The sequence below is a fragment of the Fusarium phalaenopsidis genome (assembly GCF_050370095.1).
Source record: "Fusarium phalaenopsidis strain FUZ10S chromosome Unknown contig_32286, whole genome shotgun sequence".
NCBI classification, from domain to species: domain Eukaryota; kingdom Fungi; phylum Ascomycota; class Sordariomycetes; order Hypocreales; family Nectriaceae; genus Fusarium; species Fusarium phalaenopsidis.
In genome coordinates, this window is record NW_028145413.1 from 487,085 (window position 1) to 510,920 (window position 23,836).

The window sequence follows — 23,836 nt, forward strand, 5'->3', positions numbered from 1 at the left end:
CGCGAGTCCGGCGAGGAAGCGGACTCGGGTTCTCAGCTGGTTCACTCATGTCGACTGACGATGAGTGCGCTAACAGGCAGAGCCGCAAAAGACGATGAGATCTCTGTTGATGGTGACGCAAGTCGGCGAGGTTGAACATGCAAGGGTGGGGATGATTTGCCAAGACGCGCAAGCCAAGAAACCTCGGGTTCTTACTTGGGCTCTGCTTATTCATCGGCTTCATTGCCATCCCCCCCCTGTTCAAATTCTCCAGTTGTGGGGGGGAAATTGACTTGATGATGCGTGCATTGCATCCCCCCATCTTCGTCCTCCTCATTCTTGAGACCGTGTTCTACTTAATTGAGTGGATGCCCCTGATTGAATCCCTTGACTGCTCACTTGAGATCTACACAGCATTAGCTACGTAATACGACGTCTGTAGTTCATCTCGGTAGCATTTCTCATGTAACACTGCACATCTCCACTTGTCAAATGTCAGACCAAGGGCGCGCGCGGTGGAGTCCGACGTCGGGCAAAAACGACAAGAGGCTGAAGGCTAAAAGCGACGGAAAAAAATGTCGAGATTTAAAAGAAGAGCGAAAGCTCAATTGAACATGTCGGGGCTATTGAGTTTCCATCAATTATCATCATGAGCCAAACTTCAGTTGAACTTCAGCCTGCCCAGGAGACGGCCCGTGAAGATGGGTACGGCTCTTCTACTTCACAAGGTGAAGCTCTCACTGGTGGAACCGAGTTCCAGTCACTGCCGCCGGTTGATCGGGGCAAGGAAGCATGGCTCTTCCTGGCAGCTTCATTCATGGTTGAGGCTCTGACCTGGGGTAAGATACTCACATACACACTCCAATTGGCTTCCGTCGCTAACTGTCGAAGGCTTCCCATTTGCATTTGGTGTCTTCCAGGACTACTACAGTACCAATGCTCCCTTCAAAGGATCGTCTGCCATCGCTGTCATCGGTACTTGCGCGATGGTAAGCTAATGCCCTTTCCACAAGTATTTCTCAACCTAACATCACCAGGGAATCATGTATCTCGGCATCCCCTTCGTCATGGGCATCCAGAGACTCTTCCCTCAATACAGCCGATGGTCTCCGGTTATCGGCCTCTTCATCATGTGCATCGCCCTGGCCTTGAGCTCCTTCTCCCAGAACACGACACACCTCATCCTGACTCAAGGAGTCCTCTATGCCATTGGCGGCTCAATCTCGTACTGCCCGTGTATTCTGTACATGGATGAGTGGTTCGCTAAGCGCAAGGGCTTTGCCTTCGGTGTCATGTGGTCGGGTACTGGGCTCGCTGGGTTTGCTCTGCCGCTGCTGTTTGAACATTTTCTGCACAAATATGGCTTCCGTACCACTCTGAGGATTTGGTCGTTGGCCCTGTTCATCTTGACCCTGCCGCTTGCATTCTTCATCAAGCCTCGCCTCCCTCATTCGGCCACGAAACACATCAACCCTCTCAAGCTGAGCTTCGCACTGAGCCGAAACTTCATGTTCCATCAATTTGCCAATGTCGCCCAGGCACTTGGCTTCTTTCTTCCTGGCATTTACCTCCCGTCTTACGCCAGAGCCACGCTGGATGCTGGCACATTCCCCTCGGCTCTGACCGTGCTGCTCATCAACGTCGCCTCGGTCTTTGGCTGTGTCGCCATGGGGGCCCTGACTGATCGTCTGCACGTCACCGACTGCTTCATGATTTCTGCAGCCGGCGCGACGCTGAGTACCTTTTTCCTGTGGGGTTTCTCGACCAACATGCCCGTGCTGTACGTCTACTGCATCATCTACGGGTTCTTTGCAGGCTCGTACACCTCTGCCTGGCCTGGAATTATGCGCATGGTGACAGCCGGACCCTCAAACGATGGTGGTGACCGTGCTACTAGTGGTAGTTCGTTCGACCCGGCTATGGTACTGGGTGTGCTCTCTGCCGGCCGTGGTATCGGCAACGTTGCCTCAGGGCCGCTAAGTGAAGCTCTGATTAAGGGTATGCCATGGCAGGGGCAGGCTGCTGCTGGTTACGGGACAGGGTATGGTACCCTGATTGTCTTTACGGGGGCGACGGCGTTGGCTGGAGGAGCGACATTCCTATTCCGAAGAGTCGGCTGGATGTGAGGGGACAGCTGCCTTGCCCAAAACTGTTATGAGTACGATTATAAAAGTTTCTACTATTTTATTCTGCTCTTCATCCATCGCAAATTGCGCCCAATTAAACTTCAATCAGAAGAAGGAAGCTATCCCAAAGGCGCGAGATTCATTTCCGCCATGTAGTCCCTCAGTTGCTGTAGCCCTGCAACCACATCCTCCAAGAACCGCCTCTGCAAGTCCTCATTATCCATGTCCGTCTCACCCAGTCCAAAGTCGCACCCAAGACACTTCTTAATAATTTTTGGGTACGTCAAGCCTAGTTGATTGACCAGCTGCCCCGCCAGTTTCTCGGCGATCTTGTAGTCGGATAGCTCTCCATGGGTTGCTGTGACGGCCTGCTTCAGCTCGTGCCACGGGCGTGCATAACCGATCTCTAGCATCAAAATGCCAAAGCTAAACAGTAGCTCGTTGCGCTCCCCTCCAAAAGGTGGTGTGTCGTCGATCAGAATGTCGTACAAGGGCTCCGGGTCTTCTGTAGGTTGGGACAGGCCTTTCTTTTCCCGTCTACTATCGAACTCCCGTCTACTATTGAACCGCGTCATGAAGTAAGGCCCTTTGAGTTTAGTGGAGGTAGAGCTCGACCCTTCGGGGCCGAAGTATCGTACAGCCTGCCCCAGGTCAGTCGAAGCGAGCCATGGCGTAGAGTAGAATTGCATGATGCCCTCAGCCACGTTGCCAGCAACCTCAACGAGCATTGGTCGAGGCAGAGAACGAAGAACTGGCTCTTCGGAAATCCACTTGATGATGTCCGAAAGTGCCCTCGACCCACCGTATCCTGTAGAAAGCGCTGTTGGGACACAGAACCATTGGGCATGAGGGCCGCTCCAGGAGCCGAGGAAAGATCTGCTGTCGCAGCATTGCACATTCTGGTATGCAGTCTTGCAAACATCGTCAACAAGTGATAAGTCGGTCGAGGACGATGAGCTCGGCTGAATAGACTGATAGTTAAGACTGGAATCGGAAAGGGGAGGTAGCTGCGGTGCTGACCCGGCATCAACATATGCTGGAACGTCTTGTTTCTCACTTCTGAAGCGGCCGAGGAGTTTCTGGACCCTGGACTTCTTCTCAGTGAAAACATCTATCTCGAGTCGGTCCACATTCGTCTCCAGCACTTTCGTAAGCTGTTGGATGCTCGAATTGTCGCCAAGAGGTTGTCCAAATTCCTCATCGTCAGGGTCACAAGCTTGTTGGATCTCGAGATGAAGCGGCCCCTTCGAGGCGGACGATGGGTCGTCATGCGTGACAGCAAGCTCACAGGTGACATAACGAGAGACTGCAGCCTTCATCTTCTCAACCCCACTCCCGCGGTCACTATCAATGACCCGCACATCGAATGAGTGATACTGATGGGTGGTGCAGTTCCATCGCACTCGGAGGGTCCAATGAAGAGCCTTGGAAACGTAGCGGACCCGATGGTATCTTTGTAGCCTGTTGAGACTTTTGACCAGCCCGCGAGTTGAAAGTTTGTTCCCACCGCCTTCATAAGAAATCCTCTGAAGACATCTAATAATTTGCTCAGTGATTAGACTGAAATCCTTGTTGAGCTCACGGAGATCCGAGATGGCCGCTTCCATTTTGGGCTTGCTCAACGCAAGCCTAAACCGAGCCTTGACGTGTTTTAACCATTCAGACGTGCTGATATCCTAGGTAATCTAGCGTTAGCCGTTGTTTGTTTGTGTTTACTTCATACTAGTACCAACATCCTGCTTGTCGCCAACCTCAGCCCGAAAAATAGCAGACTGAGCGTAGAGCACACGTAGACTGTTGCGGATCTGCTCGGCTGTCTGGGCACATGATTCGAAAGACATCTCTAGATCATCTATCCGACTCCGATACACGGGTGCCATGGCCAACCCCAAACTCGCGGCTGTTGATTTTGGACGGTTGATGGCCTCGAGAACGTACTCCTGATCCCTCGTGATGACGGCGAGGAGGTTTATGGCGTTATTGCGGAAGATCGCTCGTTGGACGCTCAACTTTGCGTCAAGGATAGACACCTCCCTCGGGAATTGCTTGAAGGCGGAGAAGACTTCAAAGACTCTACCGGATCGGTCGTAAACCTCGATTGCTATGGGGATTGAGCCGAGGACGGCGCCCACGATCAACTCGACTCCACTCATGTTGGTAGCTTCCCTTTCACCGAAGCAAGGTATCTGTGCGATAGATTGTCTTCGATTTTCAAGAGCCTTCAGGTGCTACGGAATGATCTGACGGACGGCTGAAGCCCAAACCCCTCTTTCAGCTCTTCCTGCAGGCATTCTCGTCGCCCAATCCCGTTGCGGCCTGGTAAGCAAGGCTCGCATCACCTCACAAACCCCCGCACCTAACAATCCCAAGAGCTGCTGAGTAGTTCCTCATCACGAGTTCTATAATGCCGATGTGTTTCCATTAATCCTATTGGGTGATCGTTTTGATCATGTCAACATCCTTTCTCAGTCGTCAGGATATCGAGAGTTGGGTCCCAGACGCTACGGCCTCCAGAGGCGGCGTTGACCTCGTGACCAGGCTCTCGACAGGTCTCAGCAGATCCATGGATTCACTCAGAACAGCACTTGTCGGGATACAGGACGAGACATGTCGGATGGCTCAGAATGAACTTGAGCGTTTCCTCCTGTGGTGCCAGGGTCTGGGCGTTGCAGATGGCCGTCTTGACGAGGTCTTATCCCAATCAACGGAGCTTCATCATCAGGTCCTGTCACTTCTCCTTCGCCTTGGAACAGCAGTGCTCCAGGCAATGTCACAGGTTCCAGGCGAGGCGCTCCAGTCCAAACTTGATGACTACGGCCATCTCCGGACCTTATTAGACGTGGTTGAGGCCATGTTCAAAGACTCGGACTCGGACGAACATGAGAGACCTGATACTCCGCCGGGATCTGATGTATCGGATCACGAGCTAGTGGAGACCATGGAAGAAATCTCTGCCTATGTCGATTGCCTTCTCGATCTCGCCCCGGCACTAGACAACCCGGTACTGGACATACAGGGAGGAGATTCAGAGGAGGCTTATTTCAGTGCGAAGGAGTTATTTACCACCTCATGCGAAGAAGCTTTGATCTACTGTCGCAAGATCCGGGATCGATTCGAAGCACTTCCTAGATATCTCGTGGAGCGCCTTGCTGAAGCAAACGTTGTCCGGGCAGCCAAGCTACGTGAGATGAGGCGTCAGGTCATTGAGCAGAAACCCCCATTTGATGCCAGCACTACCGAGAGTCTCTTCTCTGACAAATACCCTCATCTCACGCAAACAACAAAATCTTCTGTTCCCCCCCCGTCCGTGTTCTCGTCGGCCCTGGCCCCCTCCTCAAAACGGTCCGCCCCGCCGGCCTCTGATCCTCGACATGATGGCTTGACCGAGTTTGACGACAATGCGTCGCAGGCTACGTTTGCTTCCTTCTCCACTGCCGCATCATCAATTGCCATGGGTCGACCTCGTATCCCACCCATGCCAGTTATACAAGAGGGTGGCTTTGACTGCACAGTCTGTCTGTTACGCCTTACAAACATCACGACGAGGAAGCAGTGGAAGTATGTTACTGCTATCCAAAAAATTTCTGTCCCAATACTTACGAAATGTCGTCAGGAAGCATGTGTTCGGTGATCTCAAGCCATATTTGTGCACTGTCGAAGATTGCCAAAGCAGCAGCGCACTCTATAGTCACAGTGGGATGTGGGTAAAGCATGAATCGTCTCACCTAACAACTTCTAGGTCCTCGAAGTGTGAGTTTTGTTCAGCCAACTATCGAGAGCTTGGTCCTGCTTTTTACAAACATGTTTCGGGTCACCTTCGGGAGGTTTCACTATCTGTTCTACCACGAATGATTGGTCATGATGACGAATCTGATACTGATGTCACCAATGACACTGACACCGGGTCGCTTCCGCGTGACCTTGCCCAAGAGGGTGAGGCTGAGTCTTTCCAAATCACTTTGGCGGACTGACAAGGCTGAAGTCACACAGGGAGTGAAGAAGATCACTCGTTACCACCGGCCAAGTCCACCGCCGGGGTATTCCGAACTCACCAATACCCCGAATTGTTGTCGACATGGGATTTCGATCCGAATCATAGCCCAGAAGCTCCATTTCAACCGGGGGCTATGGCGCTTCGGCCGGGTTCTCCAACTCCTTCAACAGGCGTCCCTGTTACCGATCAAGAGCGCGTGGATGGGATCATAGATCGGCTTCTCGAAGCGAGAAATCTTAGGGCCGGGACTCCAATCAATCTGCTCTCATCAGATGTTAATCATCTGTGCAACGAAGTAAAGGAGATCTTCTTGTCCGAGCCAACTCTCTTACATCTGAAGGCCCCCTTGACAGTAAGTCTTAACCAGCTCTTTGAAGTGACTTTGTGGTTGAGCTGACGATATGAGGTCGTTGGCGACATTCGGGGGCAGTTCAACGATCTATTAAAGGTATTTAATAACGCCGGGCTCCCTCCAAAGACAACCTATCTCTTCCTAGGAAACTATGTAGACTACGGCACGCAGTCACTTGAAGTCATCTGCCTTCTTATCGCGTACAAGATAAAATATCCTAATCACCTCTTCTTACTACGAGGTAGCCACGAAATTGCAAAAGTCAACCACGAGTACGGGTTCTATTTAGAATGCAAAAGACGCCAAACTATCCAGGTGTGGGAGGCCTTTGTTGGAATTTTCGACTGCCTGCCACTTGTGGCAATTGTGGACGAAAAGGTGTTTTGCGTTCATGGAGGGCTGAGTCCGGACTTGAAGAAGTTGGAAGACATAAAGAATATCGTTCGACCAACTGATGTAAGATATAACCGTCGCCTCTGTGAAGCCGCCCGAGCACCACTGATACGACGCACCAGGTGCCAGATCGTGGACTCTTACACGACCTACTGTGGAGTGATCCCTTAGTTACTGTTACAGGATGGGGAGGCTACGGCCAAGGTGTGCCTGGTGTATTCGGACCGGGTGTTGTGTCGGAGTTCCTGGCTGAGCATGATTTGGATCTCATCCTGCGCGGACACCAAGCTGTGGGAGATGGATACCAGTATTTTGCTGACCAAAAGCTCGTGACGCTCTGGACGGCACCAAATTGGCAAGGCTTTGGACATGCGGGGGCTATTTTGACTTTTCAAGAGAAACTTGTTCAATCTATTACGGTATGTCTTAAGCCTCTCTTAGTATAACTAGTTATCGATGTTTTTATAGCGTAACTAATCGCTTACAGACTATTATATAGCTATCAAGGCTCAGCGGCCTATTTTCTTACTTACTTTTATACCTATCTCGGTGTTTCCCTTTACATTCTGAGTTTAAACCCTATTAATATTACCTTAATTTAATAACTAGAGCTGAATACTTTCTTTCTTAACCGTAATATATTGTCTATTTATCCTTCATAACCTCTCGTCTACATACGCTCTTACAACTGAAGCGTGCCTGACAAAGGCAGATCTCGACTACTTCGCCCAACAGAAACAACATAATCGCCCTGCCGGAGCAGCCACTCCTGTGCTACCACATCCCAGATACTCAGGTCCTTCCGAGTGAGGTTGAAGGTCACTTTCGTTGTCTCTCCCACTTTAAGCAGCGGCTTCTCAAATCCACGAAGCTGTCGCACGGGGACATCACTACCGGGGATCCCGATGTACAGCTGCGCAACTTCCTTGCCGTCCATCTCACCGGCATTGGTGACATCAGCTGACACAGACGCTACCACGTCCCACAGGTCTGCTCGTCCGCCCTGGATAACAGCTCCGGTGGGATATGCCCCGTAGGATGAAGCTGACTTGGAGATCCGGAGGTTGGCGTACTCGAACCTCGTGTAGCTCAGTCCAAAACCAAATTCAAACCGGGGCGTGATGTTCTTGGCGTCAAAATGTCGGTAGTCGATGTATACACCTTCAGTAAAGTTGGATTGAGGAAAGTGCTGAAACCTATTGGGCGCAAGCGTCAAGTCCGGCTTCAGCAGAGATCCGTAATGCGTCTCATTGCGGGCAACGGTGTACGGAAGGCGACCCGACGGGTTCTCGTCACCATAGAGCAGGGACACAAGGGCGTTGCCACTTTCCTGACCAGGAAGATGCGCAAAGATGACAGCAGTGACGTTGGGGTGGTCGAGAAATCCATCTACCAGTCGCGTGCCCGCGTTATGGAGGACCACAATCGTGTTTGCACACTTGTCAGCCACATTCCTAATGAGGCTGTCGGTGTATTCGTCATATAATGCAGGCCTGTCGAAGCCTTCGGAAGCCCACGCATTGCCTGCTACGATGCAAGCGTCAGACGTCGGGTTAACCATGGGATCCCAGCTCTCCAAGTCCCAGAAGAGGGCGGTGCCGTCCCTTTGAGCCCGAGACACTAAGGCATCGAAGGGCGAACTGAAGAGACTTAAGGCGTTGGCCCCTGAGCCGCCACCAGAGATCAGAGTTCCGTTTGGTGCAATGGCACCGTATGAGAGGCTCAGGTTGCCGAGGAAACCAATATTGATCTCGGTGAGGTTGGCGGCCTGGGCCCCGATAGCCCAGGACGAAAACATGGAGTCAGTGGGTTCTGGATTGTTCTTGTCGGGTGCTTTGAGAGAATACCCAAACAGGGAGACCAACCGCATATCTGACTTGAGTGGCAGTGCGTGGTTTGTGTTCTTGACGAGGACATGGCCCTCGACAGCGCCCATTGACAATGTTGGCTTTGCACTCGCATTTCGAGCATCAACAACCAAATGGGGTTTCCAAAGATCTTTGGCCATACCATAGCCGGGAGTGGGAAAGTCCTGGTCCTGCTTTAGCTGGTACCAGCTTGCCAGGATTCTAAATACGTAGGTATGTCAGAAATGAGTCCATTGCTGCCGCATCAACCAACAAACATACCTGGTGACCATGTTGTCTAGCTGCGACTCGGTCACAGAGCCATTATTCACGCCGTTAGTCAGGTTGGCTCCCCACAGTATCGAGCTTGGCATTGCAACATCTAGACCGGCCAGTGCCGAAGCCATGCCGGACCTCTGGGCACCCCAGTCCGTGACAACGAATCCCTGGAAGCCCATCTCACCTTTGAGGTGGCCATTCAGGAGCTTCGAGTTGTCGCAGGCATACGAATTGTTCAACCTGTTGTAGGAGCACATGATATTGGCAACTCCCGCATGAACTGCGTCAGAAAACGGCCTGTGTCGCAAAAATTCGACAGAAATTAGCCTTGTTCCTAAGTCATGGTGTTTCTGGGCCCTACCATAGGTACAACTCATGCAACGTCCTGTCATCAACGTTTGAGGACACCGATTCCGACCCACTGACACTTGCAGGAAGTCTATGCGTTTCTTGCTCTTGAGCAACGAAATGCTTTGCACTTGCCATAACTCCGGCTGTCTGGATACCATCGATGGTCTCGTGGACAAGCTTGCCAGATAAATAAGGGTCGTTGGAGAAGCCTTCCCAATTACGCCCACCCTCGACCACACGGCCCAGGGGGCCGATAACCGGACCGAGCAGGAGGTTAATCCCCTTGACTTTGGCTTCAGAGCCCATGTAGTAGCCCCTGTGGTAACTCAAGTCTTTGTTCCAGCTAGCACCGACGTGGATTCCTGATGGCCATGAGTTCACGTAGTCTGTATTCCGGACGCCGTTCCCGGCGTCAGCGAGGCACAACCCAGGGAACCCAAGACGAGGAATGGGCGGAATGACACCAGAACAGCCTGTGTCTGTGGACACACCCGAGGTCAAGTTCACCTTCTCTTGCAGCGTCATCCTGGACACAAGGTCCTTGGCCCTTGCTACGGCTGCAGCCCATGGTCCAGTTTCCTGCTGCTCCGCTGTTGAAACACATCAGATTTCCTGACTACCAGAATGGGATGTCGTAGACGACAGGATAGAAAAACTTACGTGTAGGGAATACAGGCGGGGACAGGCCATAGAAGTATGTGTCACTCGTGATGACGTCCTGTGCATCTTGTGCTAGAAGACTCTGAGAGAGTAAACTCCAAATCAGGAGCCAAGGTCCAAGCGTAGGAATCATTGCGAGAGATCCGATAGACAGTGGATGAGATGCTTGAATGTTGCCATTGTCTCTGCTGGAGAACCGGAACAAATTTATATCTGCCTCCTCCCTCCCTCCCCTCTCTACTACCGGGCCGTTAGACGGTCATGATGGACATGAGCTCACGAGACAATTTTCGTCATGGACCTGATGACCAACAACAGAATGCCAGGGTGGGTTAGGATTGCCACAATGGCAAAACTTGCACGACTCTTTGCATCCTACAAATCGTACAACGGATCATCAAGCCACCTGCTAGCAAGTATTAGGCATCTTTGCCGGTCAAGCAAGTATAAACCACGCAAGCTTGTGGAGAAGGAAAACCACTTTTTGAACACTATCAACCCTTGCAACCCGCACACTCGGTTCATCACTATCCCCACGCTCCCTCACACAATCCCCGCACTACCTCGCAGATGACATATGCAACACTGGGGTCTTTTAAATGACAGTGTCTAAAGAGTAACATCTGGGGAGAGGAGTGGTCCCGTCTGTCGGTAAAGAGTCGGTAAGAGAGAGACTATTCGGGCCGTCTTTGCTTTAGCCCAACCGTAAATGCGGGGGATCATGCCGTTGTTAATTGCCGAGCAAACTTGACAAGGAGACAAATAAGGAGAAAGCTCCTGTCTGGGAAACTATTACCGGAAATAGCGGCCCCAATTCGGCAGAACTATCCCAGTGCTATCCGTTTCCTCATCCTGCCCAAACCCCAGGCTTCAATGCGTCGCCCATTCAAGGGCCAGACGCGGGCAATATCCAGAGTGCTGCTCATGTTGACCAAGGGGTCGCTGTTGAGAAGCATCAGGTCGGCACGCTTGCCCGAGGCAATGACACCGCGGTCGTTTAGGTTGTGCAACTTGGCCGACAGACTAGTAGCGGCCTTCAGGACTTCCATGTTGGCCAGGCCGGCTTCGATCAGGTTGGTTAGCTTCTCATGGGTCTTTTTGCCATGAGGCATATTAAAGAGGTCTGGAACAAAGCCGACAGATTTGTGTCCACAATGATGGGGATACCGGCGGCGTGAAGCCGTTTGACATTCTCAACAAACACCGAGCAGGTCTGGTTGGTCTTGGTGGTGCCCTGCAAGTACTCACGTGCGGCCGGGTTCACTACCACTTCCCCGGCGGACGGTAAGGGTGGGGATGCTGAATTGGCCCTAGCGCTTAATCTGGTTGATCAACTTGTGGGAGAGGATGGAGTCTCTAACTGTATGCTGGATACTATCTACTTTTGATTGGACGGCTTGCTTATATGGGATGGGCCAACTAGCATGGGCAGTAGCTGGGATTCCGTTGAGATGAGAGGACTCGACGGCGGCGGATATTATCTCGACCGTGGGGCTGTTCAACTCGCTAATGATCTTCATAAGGTCTGAGCCGTTGCCCATAGCCCACTAGACAAACTGTCGGGCCTGAGAGGTGTTGTTCACCAGCATCGACTTATTGATCGGGGTTGTCCTGGCATGGTCGCTGTTAGGAGCAATCAAAGGAACCCCAGCAGTGATCACATCGGTCAGACCAACTTGTGCCTTGAAGATATCGCAGGCAGTGAAGTTGAGATAATTGAGGTTGAAGGAGGTTGTGACGCCATATCTGCTGAGTTCTTCCATGTGCTCTATCGACTGGATATGGGTATGGCTTTCGATGAAGCCGGGCATCAGGAAGAGACCTTGACAGTCAATCACTTCATCTGGGCGAGAAGCATCGGTCCAATAATGCCCCCGTCAATGGCAACATGACCGGCCAGGCGAACTTTGTACCCGTCAATGGTCTTGGCGTTGATGAGCAACGTCTTCTTGGTCGACGGCTCCTGCGCAGGAATGCGCCTGGTGAGGTTGTCACCTCGTGGATCTAAGTCCCCATGAATGCCACATGTCTAGGCAGACTGCAGTACAGCAAGAGCGAATGCGGCGGTGGTTTCATAACGCATGGTTAAAGCAAAAGCAAAGGTAATAAATAGACTTGTACGGAAGAGGTAGAGAAGTAAGAGACAGTTGAGGCTGATTTCAGACACGGGTGAGCATGGATGAGCACGGGGAGACAACGACTGAGGCATGCCTGAGCTGGGCCTAAGCCATTTATTTTAAAAGCAGCGACGTTAGAGGTCAGGATTCACATGCCATAACAGACGCAAAGGCCGTTCAACTACCACCTTTAAATGCCACTATAATATTCGCAAACAATTACCAAGTCCGCCACTATGCCTTATAAGACCAATATGTCGTCGAGTTGACCCTTCTGTAAGAATTATTAAATAGGGGCTTCTAAGGATAAGGATATAGAATCTGCTACTAAGTCGAGTTATCTAGCATTTTTATAATAACGGGTATATACTCTGGCTTTATGCTATCCTTAACCTAGCAGCGCCTTCTAGCAAGCGCGCAATTTATGGGGAGTAAACACATCTAATATTCAGTGAGGTCCTTTCTATGTAGGGGCGATGTTGTCTCAATTCTCCCAGCACCCCATATCGTAGATCTCATCATGCGTGGACACCAAGTCGGCAATGAGGAATTCTAGTTCTCCTCTAGATGACAGCTCGTGATGATCTAGAGGCCTCAAGATGGGAAGGCTTCAAAAACTCAGCAGCTACAATTTCTGTGCATGACAGCCTTCTCTGCAAGTTAGAGGTAGGTCTCGTCTTTAATACGATAGATGTATAGAGTGAATGGAGATGTGTATCGATGCTCACACCATGGCCGAGTCTCCCTTGCAAGGTCCAGGCATATCCCCCTTCCTTCGAATCATCAACTTGCCTTTGATTGGCGGTGTGGGAAGATGCCCAAGACTCACAAAGCCTGGCCTGTTGTGCACCTGCTTCAAATCATAATGAACAGCCATGTATGCCAAAAACAACTTCGTCTCAACCGCAGCAAAATATCGACCAGGGCAAGCGTGTCTTCCAAACCCAAAGGGAAGATAGTCTTCGCTAGGCGAGACTAAGAGGTGTGCCTCCTTCTTGTCCTCGCAAACCGTGCCGTTCTCATGTGGACGCGAGAAGCGAAAAGCGTCAAAGGTATACGCATTTGGATAGATGTCTTCGTCGTGATGTATTCCCCACGCCGAAACGCTAACGCGAGAACCTTGGGGAAGCTTGAGATTATGCTCATCAAGCGAAACCCCACCGGAGGCCATGACCTGTACTGAAAGGGCCTTGATGGCCGTGTGAAGTCGAAGAGTCTCTTTGACGGCGCTGTCTGCGCGTCCGAGACTGTTGACACCAGCCTGATCGACTTCTGTCGAGAATGCCCGACGTCCTTCCTCTGCAATAGCTTCCCAGGTCTGCTCTGGGTCGTCGGTTGCGCAGAGGTTGAAGAGTGCGTGTGTCATGGTGAGGGTAGTTGATTCCAGCGCAGCAAACACAGTCGCAAAGGCACGGCAGGCGATCCGATCCTCTAGGCCTTCCTCAGGCTCTTTCTTTCGTAGAGCTTCTTCAATGTGCCAAGTCATGACATCCTCTCGTGGAAGGCTCTTGGATCCTTGGGCCACATCGTTCCTCACTGCCTCAATCCGCTGCTTGACGTATGGTCCCAAGGTCTTGAGCGCTCTGCGCATGTAGATGTGGTTGAAGACTGAAGTCAGGCGGGAGATGAAGGGGTGAATAAAGGGAGGGAAGAGGGAGATTGCTATGGCGCTGGGCAAGACGCTGCTGGAGAAGTTTGACAGATTATCAACCAGTTCCTTGTCGTTGCCTGTGGTTGGAAGTCAGCAAATTTACCTTTCAGGGGGAATACGGTCACCCACATAGTGTATTGCCCATGACGAGACGAGCAGTAACCCTGGAAATCACCTCTCTCACAAGAAGAAACACCTGCACCTCCTTCCACTGCGTATCTAGTCCGAATGTTTCATCGATCTGAGAGGCCAGTTCTCTCATGATCTGCGGAATCAACTTGGGCAGATGTCTGTTCATTTGAACGCGGAGAACGTCGTAGACGGCAAAGTCCTTCCCAACGGACGAGTTGAGGAAGGCATATTTGGCGGCAACAATTTCGTGCTGAATGGGAGTCGGGCTCAGCACCTTGTCGGGTTGAGAAGTCGCCCATCGGATGAGGTTGCGAGGGATGAGGATCTCAGGTCGACTGAAAGGTAAAGTGATGGCGCAGAGGGTACCATTCTTGCTGTACTGTGAATACGGTTAGCGAGAGGTTCTTGCGAGCCAATCGGGATGGGATTACCTTTTGATAACCCTTGTTAATAGCTGGCGGGGTATTAAGAATGCCATCAAGCTGGGAGAACAGATACGGAGTAAACTTGGATCTGTATGCCCAAGGGACTTGCTTTGGAACCTTGGAGAGGTGGCTAAAGACGGTATGAAGTCGCCAGATGACGACGGCCGCCGCCAAAATCCAGAGCGAGTACATGGCTAGAGGAGAGGCTGTCGTGTTCATGCAAAGGTTTCACTCGACAAAGTTGGCCGAAGCAACAGCTTTGTATCCCGCCAACGGGTAAATGATTAGAAATAACCGACATACGACAGATGCATTTCACTGGTCCTTTTGCATGGTATCCATTCTCATTGTTGGTTACACCATTATCGAGGCAATGATTGGACATGCCGGCCAAGGTGCCAACTGCTGTCAAGTGCCATGATTGGACGCTCAAAACATGAGCTGTCAACTTTCTCGCGAGAGGGTTGTCCGGATGGAGCTAAGCCCAGGTCTCGGGAACTGCCGCGTAACGATTGAGAAAGGCTATCTCGTGTGAAGAGGAGTAATTCGTCCGATTTGCGGCATTTACCACCCTTTTCGATCATGTTATGGGGACTGTTGGTTGATGGCATCGGAGATGAGTTGCAGGATGGGCAGGTGGTGGCTTGGCGTTATTGATGCAATGCGGAGCCGACGGGCAGTGGGGAACTTCCGATGAGTAAGGAAAGGAAAGATAAGATAGAGGACATCATGAAGTTGCTCTCAATACGAGATTGTGCTAAGGAATGTGCTCTTTGTTATGATATTTAGCAATGTTTGCGTCTGCAAGAATCAGACAAGTAATTCAGGTAGCTACAGGGTAGGGTGACATGGTGACGACTTGAAAGGTTCATAAACGCAGTGATAGAACCGCGTAAGGAACCCTAGAGAGCACTAAGTTTCCGAAATCTGGGGTACCAAGGGGTCTCTGATAGCCTTGAGCCAGTCTCCAGGTTCCTGGCCCAGGTAGTGATCATTGAACATTGTTATCAAGTTTCATGTTGGCTTTGGACAGGAAATCCACAACAAAGCCGAGCATCAAAGCTTTGTTCCATAAAGCACTGTCGATCAACTTTACTTGCAGTACTGGGGGTTGAAGTCCATAAATAAAATAAGCTCAGGCATGCCTGAGTCGTGTCTTTGAGTAATGGTATTAGGCTTGTCTTGATTATTTCTATAATAGCGGCTCACATCCAGGACCAGTTTCAAAAGCGCAGCAACATGCTGGCTAGAGAGAAAGACGAAGAGAATACAGGTTACAGAACAGAAGCACCAAGCTTGGCACCGGGGAACTGAACCTGAATGCCCTCCTCGAAACTCTTTCCACCAACAGTAAGGTCCTTGAAAGCTGGGCACGTAAGATCCAGAATGGCTGCACCAAGAGTATCAGTGACGAGCTTGAGCGGGACCTCGATGATCTTGAAAAGGGTGGACAGTGAGTTGGGCGCCACGGTCTTAACAATCTCAAAGACGAAGCAGAGCAAGTTGTTGCCCTCGAGCAGCTTTGTGAGGTTCAAGACACCGCCGGTAAGATCGCTGAGGTCGACTCCTGCATAGCTGTTGACTTTTCCAAGGTTGCCTCCAATACTATGACCTATTAGTCTGATATTCGTTTCGTGAAGTCTTGGATACATACCTGGCTAGCTCGGGGTACTTGGCAGCCAAGGCCAGGACGTCGAGGTTAAGGTGAACCAAACTGTAGTCAACAGGTCGGCGGTACCAGTTCTCGGGGATCCTCTCATATCCTCGCTTATAAATAAGTTTGTCACCTTCACCTTCGATAGCAAAGAAGCTCTTTAGGACCTCCTTGTCTATAGAAAGTCAGCGCTGAATACTTTTATCCCGCCGCGATGTACCTACTCAGGAAGCCGGAAGGATTCTCGGAAGAGTGGTTGGCAAACATGCGGCAAGCAAATAGATAACCCGCATTGCGAGCAATCATGCCAGTGAACGGCCCATAGTAAAAGTTGGGGTTCGTCGCCACGCTCTCATGGAAGCGGATGTAAGCTCGCTCAGCGAAAACGTCAAAGTTGTAGTCACCCTCCCCAGAGGACATCTCGTAGAAGTCCTTGAATTGCTGAAGAACCAGGGTGGAAGCATCTCCAGTGACGTAGAGGTCGGCTCGAGTGTTGGACGAGTCGCCTTCGATGATGTTGTGTGAGCCGGTGAGACCTCGAGGTGTACCCAGGAGTCCGGCGAGGTTTCCAAGGAGGTTCTGAGCGCCGCTGGCAGTGTCGCCGATGGAAAAGCCTGGGTTGAGGGACAGAGGGTTTCCGACGAATACGGTGCCCATCACCGACAAGATGGTTGACAGCTCCAAGCCCATACCAAACACCTTGTTGATGGCTCCAGTCACCTCAGTCAGACTGGTGACTCCCTTTCGGTTGATGTAGCCATGGTTGGCCAAAGCATTCAGACCAGGGCAAGGACCTCGTTGGGCGCCCCTGGAATAGTCGGGTGGGATAAACTTGTGGTCACCGCTGACATCAATAGGCTTCGTCAAGGGATCAAACAGCAACCTCTTCTCATGCGCCTCATGGAAAACGCCTTCCACCTTGTCGGAAAGCCTTGACGACACAATGTCACCAATGGGGCCATTCATGTATGAAGGAAAGCCATTGACACCGACGCCAAGAAACGGCAGAACAGAAAGAAAGGATTGGCACTTCATGATAAAGTCAAAAAGAGTGTAGAAAGTGAGTATTAAAGAGTGACGTTTGAAGACTGGAAGTTTCAGAGCAGCATGCCGACCCTATGAAACAGCAAAGGATTAGAAATCGAAACAAGATTCTTGGTCGATGCTTTTTTACCAGGCACCCTTTCTGACAGCTGCGTGCCGAAGCTCTGGTCGCCGATATTGAGATCAGCCTTGGGTGCTGTTCCCTGGTTGCCGGTAATACCGTCCACTCGGAACTCCGTAATGATAGCCGGCACACAGAGTAATAAGGATACGCACATGGCCCCTGAGTTGGGCGTGGAATCCTTCCCATCTCTCGAGGAAAGGATCGTCAGAGCCAAGAATCAAGATCGTCAAGACGCGTCGTCCCTAATTGGTTCTTATCAATTCATTATTCAGGGTCTCACCCAGTCCGTGCAGAGGACTGCACTAAGAGGAAGTCGTTTAGTAGCTTGAAACACTACTCCGGGGAACCTTGGGAATCCTTGACTAGTTAGCCCTGTGCAAAAACGAACGGCTTTCCAGAATTAGCAAGGTTCGCTTAAAATGAGGAAGAGTAGCATAAATCCACATTCAATGAACCCCCCTTTAGAGTTTGGACGGTCGCGTTCACGGCATTGAGAAATAATGTTACCGCGGGCTCTTGTGCAAGCCCGTAGAGTCCGAATGAGACGACTACCCACTGATCGGCTTGTGAAAGTTGAGAGTTGCAAAAGTATATTCGACGGGAAGGACGGATATCTTTACTTGCCGTGCGGACACTATCAACGGGAGGCTGGGGATGTCATACTTGAACTCCTCCCGGACAGGGACCGGCCCCTGCATGATGCAGAGGCGAGGCTCCTCTGGAGCCGGTGCCATGGCTGAATGTCATCAAGGTCGATCCCTGCAGCCCATGAGTCGTTTGCCAGATTACCTGTCATAGCCAAGCCACAAGCTCTGTTTTCTCAGTTGAGTGACAGCAATCTATCGGCGAACTGGAGTGGGCATGTCCCTCTCGAACGGGTCGCCAATCTCCTAGAACCATAGAGATGCAACTCTGCCTACTCAATTCCAGTAAGGCTAGGTGGTCTGTTCCTAAAGACCCGGCTGGTCCGTTTCACAATGGCACCGGCTAGCAGTCGCCAGCCATTCTTCCACGAGTCTACAAGGCCCGTTTCTATCGCTGCAATTCGCAGAGTTCATGCTTGCCGATACGTAATGGATAAGCGGCCTCACTCCGGACCCAGCCTATCGCTGATGAAACGGTGGGCAGTTCAGGCACCAGGGATCTTCTCTGCCCTGGCTCGGTAGATCGAGCACGTCTTGGCTTGAATCCTTCGGTAGATGGAGCGGGTCCTCAATCAGTCTCAAACAGTTATTCATATCACCGTCGCTGCTAAACGGGACCCCTTTCGTCTTTCTTCTTCTTGTCTGCGGTGTTCTTTGTTGAATGACCAGGGAAAGATGAAGTTCTTTGCGTTTGCCGCCTTGATCCTGGCTGTGTTCCAGGCTGGCGTGTGGGCTGCCACTACCCCAGAAGAGCCTCCCACCTGTGGCGTAAGTGTTTTGTTTGTTGGCTGTGTTGGTTACCTGTGAGCTAACGTCGTGTAGTTGCTATGCATTCAGCAGGAGACACTCAAATCGACTTGCGAGTTGACCAACGTCACTTGTATCTGCACCAACGTCGAGTTGAACGAAAAGATTTCTCTATGCGTGCACGCCAATTGCACAGTTAGAGAGTCTCTTTGTACGTTTCATCACTGATTACTGATGCTTGCGCTAACAATATTCAAGTGGTCCAGAGCTACTCCAAGCACACATGCAACGCGCCGTCGAGAGACCGCACAGCTCTAGTATGGATCTTAGGAATCGTCTTTCTCGTCATCGGCCTCGTCGGATTCGGCCTGAGAGTTATGGCCAGAGTTTTTGTGCGAGCCCAGACTTGGGGAGCTGACGATTGGGTGATGCTTCTTGCAGTGGTATGTCGTCTTTTGGTGTCTGTTGATTTCATGCTCACTCGTTACAGCTCATGATGATACCCCTCAACGCCATATCCATACCTATCTCCAGAGTTGGTCTGGGAAAAGATATCTGGAATGTTCATCCCGACGACATTACCGATTTTCTTTACGTGAGTTCCTTGGAAAATTTCAATGGTTCAACCATCTAATGAGAAGTCCAGTTCTTCTTTTGGGATGAGCTTCTCTACCTTGGAGTTCTCCCCGTGACAAAAATCTCGATTTTACTCTTCTACCTCAAGGTGTTCCCAGGCAAAAACATCAGGTTGGCCTGTTGGATTCTCATTGGTCTCAACGTCGCATATTTCATCGCCTTTGAACTCGTCTCAATCTTTCAATGCACTCCCATCGAAGGTGCCTGGAGGGCGTGGGACAAGGAGTTTCCCGCAAAATGCAACAACATCAACATGCAGGGCTGGATGGCGGCTATTCTCAACATTGTTCTCGACATTGCTACACTATGCCTGCCGCTCTGGGAGCTCTACAAGCTTTCCCTCTCGCCAAAGAAGAAGATTCAGATCATGCTGATGTTTAGCGTTGGATTCTTGTATGTCCCTAGGTCCATCTATTTCTCAAGACAGTCGCTAACATTTGCAGTGTCACCATTGTCAGTATTGTTCGACTACAGTCACTGGCAAGTTATGCCACAACAAGCAATGTAACGCGTGAGTACTCCCGAATCGGCAACCCCAGGGTCAAACAACTGACAGAAACAGAGGATTACGTTGAAATCGGCTACTGGAGCACCATTGAAGTCCCAGTCAGCATCCTCTGCGCGTGTATGCCCGCCATCCGCTCCCTCTTCTCTCTCGTCTTCCCTAAAGTCTTTGGCACCACGGCCAGAAGCAAGTCGGAGTATGCCAACATCTCGGAAGGCAAACAGCCATCGAGTTCGCAGAAGAGCACATCCAAGGCCTTGTCGCAGGGTCAAGGCGTAAGGCTGTCCAAGACCCCGAATGAGACGTCTACGATGGAGCTTACCGACATGAGGTTCGACTATCATCATCACCATGGGCGTCACTCTTCAGAGAAGCTGCCAGTGACTCCTCGTGAGCCAGTGTGAAATTCAGGCTAAAATTTCTTTTCAGCGTTCGTTACCATAGACTAGATAGAGAGGATCTCCTCACCCTTCCAATAACACCAGTAGCCTAGACTTCACTCTCCTCATGATCCCACGTAATCTGACCGTATGTCACTAATTTCTCGTATTCTTCCATTTTGGCACAGCGTCAGCAAGGCTTCCAACCCTGCCCCAGCACTTGCTCAAAAGCAGCCAAGATCGTCCGGGGAACATGATGCCCGGCCTTTAGCTCAATCCCCCTGGCTCTTCCCCGCTTGAACTTTACATTCGCCGAAGTTCATGCGTCGCGGAGTGTTTTCTTGTTCAGGCTCGGAGGAGTCCAAGTCGAGTATAGTACGGGGTTGTGGAGAGTGAAGCCGTTGCACTACTAGCCTTGCCAGGGTCAGGGATCTCCCTTTCTGGGTGACATCTTGACTCCATTCGTCTCCTCTTTGGGCTGGGCAAGCTTTGTGCCTACCCCGTTTGCATACCCATTAACTTGCTCAGAGAGGTTTCACTTCATTTTGGCTGTCATGACGATCGACTGTAATACAACTTGGTTCGGGGCTGAGAGTCACGTCCGCAACCGATAAGGGGAGGTCGGTCAACACATGTGGCTTGCTGATGGACGAGGTGTCTCAAGCCCCATTTACACAAACTTTGAAGATAACAGAATGAAACGGGCTTCTCTGAAAGTTCAAAACCGCAAACGGTTACCCACAAGTTATTCAACGGCCTAGCCTTGTGACCCAGCAGCGTAAGCTATGGCCCACAGACGCTCCGCCTCCAATGCACATCACCCACTTCGACAGCAACAGTCTTCACTGCCCAAGAGCCTTCAATCTCCCCCCTGGATCCATGCTTGACAACCCAGGGGCTGAAAATGACAAGAGAGGAAAAATCAAGGCTGCCGTTTCTTCCGTTCTCGGCCGGAAGTTAGCCACCACCTTCCGACAAGTCGTACGTGGCTGACGATCAGCTGCTAATTATTCAAGCCCGGATTCGTGAAACATGCCCTGGGAGGTCGGCACTTGAAAGCCTCCCACAAAGTCACCTGCTGTTAGCGTCCTGCGGTGGCTTTACCTTAAAGACCGCTCTGGAACTAGCGCTGTACCACCCACTGCCGATATCTTGAAGCTGCTTGCCTGCTTTTTTACCTTTTTGTTGCTTTCTTGGCTCAGGCTTGGTTTGTTTTAGCTGGCTTGAGGTCATCACATCCATGTTTTGAGATCTTTTCTTTCATTCATCCTACCCACTACTGGTCACTCCTTTCTTTGCACATGAGTTTAAGCTTCCGCGTTGAAAATGCGCACCTCATTCGTTCTCACACTCGTTTCACTCTTGGCCGACTCGGCCTCATCCATGTCAGCACTGCTCATCTTAGAGAAAACATTATACTGACTATTACACAGTGCCGTTCCCTGGAAGACATCATCAAATCAGCCTCGACATGATCCCTTCATCGGAAAGCGTGACACAACGTCCACCGACTACGACTATGTCGTCGTCGGCTCCGGCGCAGGAGGAGGTCCTGTAGCCGCCAACCTCGCCATCGCCGGCTACAAAGTCCTCCTAATTGATGCAGGCGGCGACTCTGGCGACGCCTGGGAGGAAAAGATCCCGGCTCTGCACCTCATGTCGACCGAGTTCGAGGACACCCGGTGGAACTACTATGTCAACCACTACCCCGATGCCAAGCAGCAGAAGCGGGACTCCAAGATGACGTACGAGAAGCCAGATGGGAGTCTTTACGTTGGTCTTGATCCCCCGGCTGAGGCTAAGCCTCTTGGTGTTTTGTATCCTCGTGCTGGAACGCTGGGTGGATGCTCGCGCCACAATGCTCTCATTTCTATCTATGCTCATGATAGCGACTGGAGCAACATTGCCACCCTGACTGGTGATGACTCCTGGAACCCGACCAACATGCGATCTTACTTCAAGAAGCTGGAGAAGAACATGTACCTACCCAGCAGCATCATTGGCCATGGCTTCAAGGGCTGGCTCGGTCTGTCCCTCACCTCTCTGTCTCTAGTTGTGGAGGACCAGAAGCTTCTCTCCTTGATCATCGCTGCTGGTTCTGCCATGGGAAAGAGCCTTGTTGGATTTCTGCTCAACACCGTTGCTGGACTTGGCCAGGTCTTGCTTCGGGATATCAACGCACCTGGTCAGACTAGCAAGACTGGCCTCTACCAGGTTCCTTTGTCGATGACTGACTCTGTGCGTGGCGGCCCCAGGGATTTCATCCTCAACACCGCCAATGCTGTCAACTCTGATGGTTCGCGCAAGTACCAGCTCGATATCAAGCTCGACACACTCGTAAGTGCCGACACTTCATGAGAATTGATGCTTTTACTTACAGAATAATAGGTCACCAAGATCACATTCGACAAGGCTGGCTCCAAGCCTCGCGCCACAGGTGTCGACTTCTTGGAAGGCTCTAGCCTGTATCGCGCTGACCCTCGCTCCACCTCGGCCAAGTCCAGCGGATCTGGCAGCGTCAAGGCCAAGCGTGAAGTTATTGTCTCCGCTGGCTCTTTCAATACTCCCCAGCTCCTCAAGCTCAGCGGTATCGGACCCAAGAAGGAGCTTGACTCTTTCGACATCCCCGTGCTTGTTGATCTTCCTGGTGTCGGAACAAACATGCAGGACCGATACGAAGCTACTGTCATTGGAAAGACCACCAGCGACTTTGTTATCACATCCAAGTGCACCTTCTTGGAGACAATGCCCGACCCCTGCCTTGATCAGTACAAGAAGGGTATCGAGCCTATCACCAAGGGTGTCTACGCCACAAACGGTATCGCCATCGCCGTTGTTCTCAAGTCTTCCGTCGCCGAAAAGGAACCCGACCTGCTCATCTCTGGTGCCCCAGCCAAGTTCAAGGGCTACTTCCCCGGCTACGCCTCCGACTCTCTCGCCGACGCTCAGCACTGGGCTTGGATCATCCTCAAGGCCCACAGCCGCAACAATGCCGGCACAGTCACCTTGAAGTCCACTGATCCCAGGGATATGCCCATCATCAACTTTAACTACTACGACACGGGTGTCAACAGCAACGGAGAAGGCAATAAGGACCTCCAGGCCACATACGAAGGCTTCGAATTCTCCCGGCGAGCCTTTGACAGTCTCATCCCTCTTGACGGAAGCTTTCCCGAGGTCTGGCCTGGAAACAACGTCACGAGTGAGGCGGATGCCAAGCAGTTCCTCAAGGATGAGGCTTGGGGTCACCACGCTTCTTGCACCTGCCCTATTGGCCCCGATAGTGATCCCATGGCCGTCCTCGACTCAGAGTTCAAGGTCCGTGGTGTTGACGGCCTGCGAGTCGTTGATGCTAGTGTCTTCCCTAAGATTCCTGGTTTCTATATTGCACTGCCTCTTTATGTTGTTGCCGAGAAGGCTAGCGACGTCATTGTCAAGGCAGCCAAGGCCTCTGCTTAAGCTCCGAATATATGCTAGGATTCCTGCGAAGGCGGCAATGTCTCCATGTATTCTTAATTACTTTCTGCCATGCATGTAAAGCTGTGCATTTAGCGAGGATATTTAATTGATACCATCATGTTACTTTCTTATGCGGGTCGTCGCATGAATCCTAGTTAGACACTCATTCTTGCGCTCATCATCCCGCTCATGCGCGATACCAATCTACTGAGCGTGCCCATTAGATCTTCAACTATTCCTTAATCTCGTTCTTACGAAATGCACCTGCGCCGTTATCAATCTTGCGTGTTCCGTGTCAAGTTTAAGGCATGTGACAAACCTGGTATCTGTGGCATCC

The 23,836-nt window shown here is 51.2% G+C and overlaps 10 protein-coding genes across 10 annotated transcripts; 4 read left to right on the plus strand and 6 right to left on the minus strand.

Moving 5' to 3' along the window:
* Window positions 1–628: 628 nt before the first annotated feature.
* LRP88_02444 (major facilitator superfamily domain-containing protein) lies at window positions 629–2,105 on the plus strand (the record flags this gene model as incomplete). The annotated part of the gene is made up of 3 exons (XM_083239095.1): window positions 629–818; window positions 871–968; window positions 1,017–2,105. 3 exons carry the CDS (start codon window positions 629–631, stop codon window positions 2,103–2,105), a joined length of 1,377 nt encoding a protein of 458 aa, XP_083104225.1.
* Window positions 2,106–2,224: 119 nt separating this feature from the next.
* Window positions 2,225–4,258, minus strand: LRP88_02445 (uncharacterized protein; the record flags this gene model as incomplete). The annotated part of the gene is made up of 2 exons (XM_083239096.1): window positions 2,225–3,781; window positions 3,839–4,258. The coding sequence occupies 2 exons, from the start codon at window positions 4,256–4,258 to the stop codon at window positions 2,225–2,227; spliced, it is 1,977 nt and encodes a 658-aa protein (XP_083104226.1).
* A 296-nt stretch (window positions 4,259–4,554) lies between these two features.
* Window positions 4,555–5,859, plus strand: LRP88_02446 (uncharacterized protein; the record flags this gene model as incomplete). Its single annotated transcript, XM_083239097.1, has 2 exons — window positions 4,555–5,616; window positions 5,845–5,859. 2 exons carry the CDS (start codon window positions 4,555–4,557, stop codon window positions 5,857–5,859), a joined length of 1,077 nt encoding a protein of 358 aa, XP_083104227.1.
* Window positions 5,860–7,526: 1,667 nt separating this feature from the next.
* Window positions 7,527–10,114, minus strand: LRP88_02447 (glycoside hydrolase superfamily; the record flags this gene model as incomplete). Its single annotated transcript, XM_083239098.1, has 4 exons — window positions 7,527–8,913; window positions 8,974–9,250; window positions 9,450–9,911; window positions 9,982–10,114. The coding sequence occupies 4 exons, from the start codon at window positions 10,112–10,114 to the stop codon at window positions 7,527–7,529; spliced, it is 2,259 nt and encodes a 752-aa protein (XP_083104228.1).
* Window positions 10,115–10,805: 691 nt separating this feature from the next.
* On the minus strand, window positions 10,806–11,093 carry LRP88_02448 (uncharacterized protein; the record flags this gene model as incomplete). Its single annotated transcript, XM_083239099.1, has 1 exon — window positions 10,806–11,093. One exon carries the CDS (start codon window positions 11,091–11,093, stop codon window positions 10,806–10,808), a length of 288 nt encoding a protein of 95 aa, XP_083104229.1.
* A 1,729-nt stretch (window positions 11,094–12,822) lies between these two features.
* LRP88_02449 (cytochrome P450) lies at window positions 12,823–14,498 on the minus strand (the record flags this gene model as incomplete). Its single annotated transcript, XM_083239100.1, has 3 exons — window positions 12,823–13,826; window positions 13,879–14,260; window positions 14,313–14,498. 3 exons carry the CDS (start codon window positions 14,496–14,498, stop codon window positions 12,823–12,825), a joined length of 1,572 nt encoding a protein of 523 aa, XP_083104230.1.
* Window positions 14,499–15,580: 1,082 nt separating this feature from the next.
* On the minus strand, window positions 15,581–16,066 carry LRP88_02450 (uncharacterized protein; the record flags this gene model as incomplete). Its single annotated transcript, XM_083239101.1, has 2 exons — window positions 15,581–15,918; window positions 15,970–16,066. 2 exons carry the CDS (start codon window positions 16,064–16,066, stop codon window positions 15,581–15,583), a joined length of 435 nt encoding a protein of 144 aa, XP_083104231.1.
* Window positions 16,067–16,120: 54 nt separating this feature from the next.
* Window positions 16,121–17,342, minus strand: LRP88_02451 (uncharacterized protein; the record flags this gene model as incomplete). Its single annotated transcript, XM_083239102.1, has 4 exons — window positions 16,121–16,130; window positions 16,181–16,989; window positions 17,135–17,207; window positions 17,281–17,342. The coding sequence occupies 4 exons, from the start codon at window positions 17,340–17,342 to the stop codon at window positions 16,121–16,123; spliced, it is 954 nt and encodes a 317-aa protein (XP_083104232.1).
* Window positions 17,343–18,447: 1,105 nt separating this feature from the next.
* On the plus strand, window positions 18,448–20,064 carry LRP88_02452 (CFEM domain-containing protein; the record flags this gene model as incomplete). Its single annotated transcript, XM_083239103.1, has 7 exons — window positions 18,448–18,540; window positions 18,595–18,730; window positions 18,778–18,962; window positions 19,010–19,114; window positions 19,166–19,548; window positions 19,599–19,666; window positions 19,718–20,064. The coding sequence occupies 7 exons, from the start codon at window positions 18,448–18,450 to the stop codon at window positions 20,062–20,064; spliced, it is 1,317 nt and encodes a 438-aa protein (XP_083104233.1).
* A 1,302-nt stretch (window positions 20,065–21,366) lies between these two features.
* On the plus strand, window positions 21,367–23,499 carry LRP88_02453 (GMC family oxidoreductase; the record flags this gene model as incomplete). Its single annotated transcript, XM_083239104.1, has 3 exons — window positions 21,367–21,425; window positions 21,474–22,377; window positions 22,429–23,499. The coding sequence occupies 3 exons, from the start codon at window positions 21,367–21,369 to the stop codon at window positions 23,497–23,499; spliced, it is 2,034 nt and encodes a 677-aa protein (XP_083104234.1).
* Between the last annotated feature and the right edge of the window lie 337 nt (window positions 23,500–23,836).